This window comes from Halictus rubicundus, chromosome 16 (assembly GCF_050948215.1).
Source record: "Halictus rubicundus isolate RS-2024b chromosome 16, iyHalRubi1_principal, whole genome shotgun sequence".
In the NCBI taxonomy this organism is placed as follows: Eukaryota; Metazoa; Arthropoda; class Insecta; order Hymenoptera; family Halictidae; genus Halictus; species Halictus rubicundus.
Genome location: NC_135164.1, coordinates 2596513 through 2605796, shown reverse-complemented (window position 1 = coordinate 2605796; position 9284 = coordinate 2596513). Strand labels below are relative to the sequence as shown.

Genomic DNA, 9284 nt, shown 5'->3' with positions numbered 1-9284 from the left:
GTCGGGTCCCGCTAAACCATAATATAAACAATCGGACGCCTTTCAAGTGCATTCTAGTACCTGTACGAATACTTTTTGCGCGCCAATTTAGAGACACTTCTCATACTTTTTAATTTTTCTCGTTAACGTTAAACTTTTTCAAGTATATTTATATGACAGTATGTAGTTAAAATATATAACAATTACAATTATGTTTCGTTTTATAAACATGTGTGCAATTACATAGAGAAATACATGGTTTTTTAAGCCTACAAGAGGTGTATGAATACTTCTTACACTCACTGTATGTACATGTCTATATGCGTGTAACGATACAGGACATTTTTATCCGGACGATTTCTTATTTATAATCAAATTGAGGAGCATAACCGAGTTAAGAAAGGTCAACTCTGTAAATATGTTCCAGGTCAGGACTGATTCGTCATTCTTTCTTCTTATTTTTGCATTATTCCGTAACCTTCCCAGCGTGAATTTGAGAAAGCCATCACCCCACATAAAAAAGTTGTAAAATTTTACTATTTCCTCTGTAATTCTTTCGCAATTTTTTCAAAAATTTCTTTAATATTGTATGAAAAATTCCGTTTTTGCATGTTCTTATCACGAATACAGTAAAAATGATGCAATTTTGCCGAGAAAACACAGGCGCGTTCTGTGGCATTGTGCGATTGCAAAGCAAATTTAGCCAACCATGATCACGAAAATACGCGAAACGCCGGGTGTTAATTATTCCGATACGTCGTCCATGTAAATCACACGGTTACATGGAAATTTAATGGGTATTTACCACTGGCAATGGCCTGTCCGCAAAATTTTCCGTAAACCACCGGATTCATTTCGCGCGGCGCTCGATCGGACACGAAAACGAGACAAATAGTTGCCGACGACTGAACCTTTTAACACGATTGAATTTTCCGTAGGATAGATCGTTTATTACACAGCCGGATTGCCTGGATAGGAATTCGAGAAAAAAAAAAGAATTTTTCCCAGACATGGCAACGTACCACCCGTTCTTGTCTGTAAAAAATTTTGTGGTCGATAATGAGTTGAACTTTATCCACGCTTCACCGCGATTTAAATCTATGAGAAAATTGAGGTCTTCCGATTTTAATGGTCGCGTAACGAATACCTCACAATTAATATTTCAAGCGGTAATTTGGCAAGATATTTAATACTCTGCTATTATCGTAAGCAATTATTGCTTTTAATTGTCATTGCATGAAAGATACATTTTTCCTTTAATGAAAAAAAGTAACCCACATCGTTTAGATGTCAGAATTAGTGTAAAAAAGTACAATAATGATCGTTATGCGTGCATTTTTGTATTTCTAGGAAAGCAGATGCACAAAGTGTTGTTACGCAGCGGAACACATAGAATTTTCACTAACAAGTTAAACGACGTCCATAAAACATGCGAGAACTTTGTTTATCTGTTAGCTTTCGCGGTTAACTGTAGTTGGTCGAACGACGATAAGCCGATTCGAATTCGTTGACGTTGTCCGGGAATTTTACAGATCGAAAGTCGGACGCGACGATTAGAATTACAAAGCGATCGTTTGGCGAAAGCTACCCGGTAAAATTTCATGGAACGCTGCAAAGTAAACTTTTTGGCTCCGTCGGAACTATAGGGGGGGGGGGGGGACACCGATTCAACTTCCTACCGTGCGCAGCGGAGCGGTGTTTCAAATGCGAGCCATTATACTCTCAACACTCTCGGACAGTGATTAGGTCCACGGGACTAAATACATGTCAGTGTTAGCGTTCAGTGAATTTAATCACAGGTGATCTCAGGACAATGCTGAATATCCCTGCTATCAAAGATAATTGCGCCTCCGGCTTTAATCAACCATTCAGCGCCCGGGCGCGGTCCGTTCGTTCCCAGATTTGCAACAAAGATCCCCAGAATTTAATCTGCAAAATTTAATTGTCCCCGTGATAAAACAGATCCGAAGAATTTGCTTATACGGCTGATTTAGTTAATGACCGTGCGCGCATGTATTTTCGTAATCACGGTTCCCATAAATTCTGTACGTTTCTATGCACGGCTTCGTCTGCACGCCTAACACCGTAGAACATTATGATCGATCGCGATCACTGTACGCGTTTCCTACTCTGCGCTCTGGGTGTGCGAACGGTGATTTATTATTTTCAATATTCTCCGGTGAAACTGTGCATATGACTTCCAAGGACAACTGAAATTATCTCTTGGTATCTATGCGTCACGGGGCATAGCCCGCGGTAGTGGGGATAATTCCGCGACGTTTATCATCCAGGTCTTGGCGACATATACAGGGTGGCCCACATAACTCTGAACAGCTCAATATCTCGAAAACTGTGCTATCGATTTTAAAGTTCTTAGTCTTAAATTGCATGGAACTGAAGGGCCTTTTTGACTACATAAACGTGAAGTGGCCTCCCTTCCCCTTTAACGGGGGAGGGGAGGTACCTTTGTAATTTTAAATGGAACCCCCTATAAAATGTTACATATTTAGATTCTACCGGAAAAAACAAGTCAATTTTGTCTGAAACATTTTTTTGTCAGATACTTTCATGATGAGATATAACAGTTTGAAGTTTCGAGTTGTAGGTACTTGAAGCGCTCGGAAATAGCGTTATGGAATTATACGCGCTTGAGTCCTTTGCTTATTCGTGAAGAAATAAAATGTACTTTGAATTAAATGTTCAAAGTGTCCACCACGGGCTTGTAAACATTTATTTACTCGAAACATCAAAGTTGTTCTAACATTTTTTAACATTTCGGGAGTCACTGAAGCGCAAGCGTCACGTATTCTTTGTTTCATATCCTCTTTTGTCGTCGGTGGTTCAAACATAACTTTGTCCTTTACATATCCCCATAAGAAAAAATCTAATGGTGTTAGATCGGGGGATCGAGGAGGCCATTGACGAGGTCCCCCACGACCTATCCATTTGTTCCCAAATTTTTCGTTCAAAAATTGCCTGGTGATGATTGCAAAATGTGGAGGAGCGCCGTCTTGTTGGAACCACATTTCTCTTCTAACGTGCAGTGGCACATCTTCCAAAAGCGCAGGCAAATGATTTTTTAAGAAATCACAATAACTTGCAGATGTTACAGTTTCTTGAAAAAAATAAGGTCCAATCACAAAATCTCCTATTAGGCCACACCGAACGTTTTCCACGGCCCAATAATGCAGATTATGTCTATTTACATGCCCCGAATTCATAAAAGTGGCCTCATCGGAAAAAAGTATTTTGCACAAAAAGTCGTTTTCCACAACACCCTGCAGCCACTCACACAATCTTACGCGGTGATCGTAATCTGCTATCGAAAGCTCTTGTGATAAAATCATGTGATATGGATGATACTTTTGCCGTTTCAAAATTCGTTGAATTGATGAACGACTAATATGTGATGTTTGTGCAAGTGTGCGTTGACTAATATGAGGATTTAATGTAATTGCAGCAAGAATACTGGCACTATTATTTTCATTAGTGACAGCTTTATTAAGCCGCTTTTCTAAATTATAAAATGTTGCATGACATTTTTTGATCCCATAACGTTCAAAAAACATCACTGCTGCACGCCGATAATTTTCTTGCCATAATCACAATGTTACTGCTTGAATAACAGCTCTAAACTGAAAACGTTTTCATAGATAAGTGAGTCAAACTCAAGAATTGTAAATATTATTGTTTGTGTTTCTTCATGAATAAGCAAAGGACTCAAGCGCGTATAATTCCATAACGCTATTTCCGAGCGGTTCAAGTACCTACAACTCGAAACTTCAAACTGTTATATCTCATCATGGAAGTATGTGACAAAAAAATGTTTCAGAAAAAATTGACTTGTTTTTTCCTGTAGAATCTAAATATGTAACATTTTATAGGGGGTTCCATTTAAAATTACAAAGGTACCTCCCCTCCCCCGTTAAAGGGGAAGGGAGGCCACTTCACGTTTATGTAGTCAGAAAGGCCCTCCAGTTCCATGCAATTTAAGACTAAGAACTTTAAAATCGATGGCATAGTTTTCGAGATATTGAGCTGTTCAGAGTTATGTGGGCCACCCTGTATAAAGAAATCAGCATTATCAGGCCAAATAGGTAGCCTGACCTTATAGTATACCCTCACATTGATTACAGTGGTTTTTGTGCCGAAATATTTTACACCGTTTTCAGCCTTTCACTATGCAAATGCTTCCATTTGTATGCTGTTGTATTGTCAACCCGGAGGAAAGGACAATAGCAATATTCCTGGAGAAGTATCCTTGATTTCTACGAGACATCCGTGTCCTTCGCGGAGCTGCGGCAATAGTTTAATCTCGCGCCATTACCACAAGTTCTACAGAGGCAGCGGAACTGTCGTAATGTCTACAGACCGCGAGGAGTGCTGGTCGCAGGAAATGTAACGCACAAGCTTCCTTCCGCGAGTCGATTGTTTCCGTGCGGTGAAGTTGCCAGCGTTACGCCACGATCGGGCTCTATCATTTCCAAGTGATCGATTCGATCTGTCTATCGGCTCTGCGCATCTGAAACGTAATCATTATCCACTTACGTTACTACTCAAAGCTGGTCCGTTGTTGCAGAGCGGATTATACGTCACTGCAGGATAGAGCAAGATCTACACTACCACATACCTATTACACTGTGGCACGTAAAGATGCAAACTTAGTATCTCATAACCTCGGCATTTCAAGAGTTTCTTCAATTTTTAAAATTCGGTTTCGAAGCTGAAAATTCGGGAAAAATTCGTAGACGTGCATTCTCATAGATAGAATATGCCTGATTTTTTCAGAATTTTCAACGGAAGGGGTTAAGTGGAATTTCGGGAAACCTAATTTTCTCTGTCAATTTGTTTTCATGGTGACTAGGAGAACTATATTTACGAGGGTGGTCCGAAAAGTTTCCGACCTCAACATGAAGATGGCAGTATTCGTCGACAAAAGTACTGGAGCGTGTTTGTGCATGCTTTGACAGGTGCTCACCAAAATTTCAGCCATTTCGGACGCTCAGTTATTGTTTAACAGTCGTTTCGAGTAAGTTGCTGTGAGTGTTTTCGTGAAAATGGAAAAACTCGAGTATCGAGCTGTGATGAAATATTTATTTTTGAAAGGCAATACGCCTACGCAAATCAAAAAAGAGTTAGACGCTGTATACGGGAACTCTGCACCATCATTTACCACCGTGAAATTTTGGGCAGCTGAATTTAAACGTGGCCGTACCAGTTTGGGTGACGATGAACGTTCGGGACGCCCAAAAACTGCAACCAGTGACGATAACATCGCTAAAATTCACCAAATGGTGCTAGACAACCGTCGAATTAAAGTTAGAGAGATAGAAGAGGCCATGAATATATCCAAAGAACGTATTTGTCACATATTGAATGAAGATTTAGGCATGAGAAAGCTGTCTGCGTGTTGGGTGCCGCGTTTGCTCACGTTGGATCAGAAACGTGTTCGAATGAACATTTCGATCGCTCTTTTGGCGCAATTTAGGCGCAATAAATCAGAGTTTCGGCGCCGGCCAATTACTGTTGATGATACTTGGATACACCATTACACTCCCGAATAAAAAATGCAGTCAAAACAGTGGACTGCTTATGGGGAATCGGCGCCAAAAATGGCAAAGGCTGTTCCTTCGGCTGGGAAAGTGATGGCGATTGTTTTCTGGGACAGTCGTGGAGTTATCTTTATTGATTATCTTCAAAAACGGAAAACCATTACAGGAGTATACTACGCATCATTACTTGACAGGCTGAAGGCAGAAATTGCGGAAAAACGGCCACATTTGCAAAAAAAATCTTGTTCCACCAAGAAAATGCGCCGTCTCACACCTCAACGATTGCCATGGCAAAAATCCACGAATTGCGGTTTGAACTGCTTGATCACCCACCTTAGTCACCAGATCTAGCTCCAAGCGACTTCTTTTTGCTCCCCAAGTTAAAAGTTGCACTCGGAGGACGGAGATTTTCATCAAATGAGCCCCTTAGTTGATAAGTGAATCAAGTCCCTTTTCTTAATATTGTAGAAATTAGACTTCCGTGTAATATCGTACAAAAAATTCAATACACAATGTAACTTTATTGTAACCACATAAAGCGAAAGAATAGTAATCATGTCATTGTAACTGAAAATAAAATCCATATTGTTTTCAATAGTAAACAAACAGTAAGGTAACGAATAATGAAGTGCCATTATTGCACTGAATTGTGATACCACTTTTGTGTGAGAAAGTGACTTACGCCATATGGCTATTAATGTATTCATAATCATAAGTTACACAAATGTCATTTTTAATGCACTACAAGTTTACTGTATATTATGTATTAAAGAAATTTATTCGTTGCTGGATTCTTCACCAGTCTCTTCAATTGTACTGGTCTTTAATGCTTGAAAAAATGCATGATGAACTGGAGGGATAAATTTCAGCAAATCTATCATGTCCTTCTTTTTGGCCTCAGAAACAGGACGCACAGATGGATATAAATTTTCCTGCGTTCTATTTTTTAACTGCAATGGCCTGCCGCACCGAGCACGCTGAATATTTAATATTTCATACTTAACATCCACAGAAATCGTAGTTTTATAAAAAATATCAAACTGTTTTCCGCGTTCATAGTGTAACCACTGAATGGTGAACCAATTTACAGTTTTGCGTAATGTATTTTTCTTACGCTTTGTTATTGACCGTTCTAGCTGTTTAGTTGAAAAAAATTCGTTTCTTTTCATTTCATAAACCACAAACTTGTTGGAACGTCGAGCAGTTTTCATACATCGATACCAATCTTCATGGATGTAAATAGATGTATGGCGTGCTGCAGATTCAACACATCCAAAATCTGAATCATTCGGTAAAAACGAATGTCCTGATATTAAGAATTTCTGTTCTATAATCTTCGCTGCAATATCATCACTTTGCACTAATTTTAACAGAGACAAAGCTATTTTTATATTACGATTTTGTCCAGTACAAGAATCACTATAAATAATTATCTTATCTTTATAACCAGCAACAGATTTAATATGTTTAACTAAACATGATGCTATTTCTTGTGATCCTCTGGATGCTAATGTTTCATCCCAAACATAAAAGTATCCTTTATTTTCACGTAAGTCGTGAATACCGAGATTATAACAATACATATTTCTCTTATAGTACGCATCAGAAACTGTTAATATTGGAAATGGTAATGCTTTCTGTAAATCGATACTACATACATAAATATTATTTGAACACTTTGCATTTTTTATATCCTCTTTCATAGAATTACGTGCTGCTTCTGCTTTTCGTAGATGTAACTCATGTTCATCTTCAAGTTTTTTAATAACTTCTTGGTCACTACTTACTGCATCTAGTTTAATTTTATATTCATCACATTTCTTGCATGTGTCTTTCCGCGGTGCTTTAAAATGTAGATTAAAACGCGTATTAAATATATCTCGATACATGTGCTCTTTTACTGATAGTATGTTTAATCCAGAGCATTTTTCTTTATACAATATATACATTTTATGAATATTGAGATTTTCATTTAGATACTGTCGGTTTGGATTGTGTTCACGTGTGTAATGAGATACATTAGCAGGAAAACTTTGAATATGATCACAAACATTTTTAATAGTATCTTCGCTAAGTTTACGCGGATTTGCTGCTTTACCTCTATTGTCATTTCCAACAGTTTCACCTTCTGCATGTTTTATTATAGCTCTGTTCACGCGTCCCTCGCTGACACCAAAAGTTTGCAAAAAATACTTCTTACATACAACACTGGTAGAGTCACCAATATTGGATAAACAGTATACGTTACTGCTACTTTTCATACATCTACTTTCATCTCGTGGTCGTCTTCTTTTTATAGGTACACTATGTATAAGTCCACAAAGATATGCATTTTGTGTGTTGAAGGATCCTATTTTCCAAAAATTATAGAAGTGATTCTTCCGTGTTTCTCCATCAACTTTGTCTGTACATTTTTTCTGGCATCCACAGTCTTTGTTTTCAAACTTTTTCGCAGGAACTATATTATTGTTCCGGTTTACGTATTCTGCACCCGAATTACGAAGTCGTTTTGCAACATTCCCAGCCCAGCCATCACTATTTCTTACTCTTTTCCGACTTTTTGTACGATTTGCGTTAACGTTAATCATTTCGAGCAAATATAATATATCAGAATGTTACTGATACGGAAGCTAATAAGATACTAAACAGTTCTAGAAGTTAATGTAAACATGAATGACCCTCGTCGGTTTTAGTAAATACGAAACGATTGTCGCGTATACATATACCAGTTTCCTTTAATCGAATGTAACAGTAGAGTAAGTCCATATGTTCCGTGGAATAACGGAGTAAGTCCAAGAGATTGGACTTATGCCATTATTCAAGATATTGTTACAGTCACTTTATTTAGGATGTAAAATTGAATCTTATTTTTTATTAGCATAAAACAAAGTGTACACAAATTAATGTGTTAAATAAAACAAGTATTCTTAATACCTACTATTTCTGTAAAAACCCCATTTTTCGTAATTTTGGACTTATGCCACTTGTCGACTAACGGGCTCAAATGAGGAAGCCATCACCTTTGTAAATAGCTATTTTGCAGAGAAAGACGGCAAGCACTATTTGGACGGGCTGGAGAGATGGGAGAAGTGTATAGACTTACAAGGAGACTATGTAGAGAAATAAAAATAATTTTGAGGAAAAAGAGGCCTTACATCTTTGTTAGGTCGGAAACTTTTCAGACCACCCTCGTAGATGACACTTCTAACGTTCCTGTCCAGCAATGTTTTCAATTAAAAGTTCAAGTTCGAGAAGCATGCAGTTCCCGCGAGAAAAGTTGCCCGCTCGATACGAATCTTTCGACTGCTTCAGCCTCGTTACACCGAAACAGTTTCGTTCGTCTGGTCTATTTACAGGGGAACTCGCCTGGCGACACGGTGTTCCGTACGTGTGGACGTGTGCGCGCGCGTGTGCAGCTTCTTTGATGCAAAACTTGCCGCGTTTCAGCACAGCAGCCGTCTCGAAATCGACACACGAGCGAGATCGACGTCCCGAATAATCTCACCGTCTCGGATTGCCGCGTTTCTGCCTGGTTTCCTTCCAGATCGTTCCCCTCTTGTTCCCGGTTGTTCCACCTTGAAACGCGGGGCTTCCATTCGTCTATCCGACGACCCCCTTTTTTCTGGTGCATTTCTCGTTCGACTGCCACCGTCTAGACGTCCCACTTACTCCCCCCACACACCCCACACCTCCTTTTTAACTCGACCAGTTTTCAATCACCGACGATTACCGTGCTTCGCTTCAATCAGTCAT

General features: G+C 39.0%; 1 protein-coding gene across 1 annotated transcript; it reads right to left on the bottom strand.

The window, feature by feature from the left end:
* Nucleotides 1-6307: 6307 nt before the first annotated feature.
* LOC143362266 (uncharacterized) lies at nt 6308-8458 on the bottom strand. Its single transcript, XM_076802271.1, has 2 exons — nt 7630-8458; nt 6308-7374 (listed from the first exon to the last, which is right to left on the bottom strand). The coding sequence occupies exons 1-2, from the start codon at nt 8117-8119 to the stop codon at nt 6308-6310; spliced, it is 1557 nt and encodes a 518-aa protein (XP_076658386.1). The 5' UTR covers nt 8120-8458.
* Nucleotides 8459-9284: the final 826 nt, after the last annotated feature.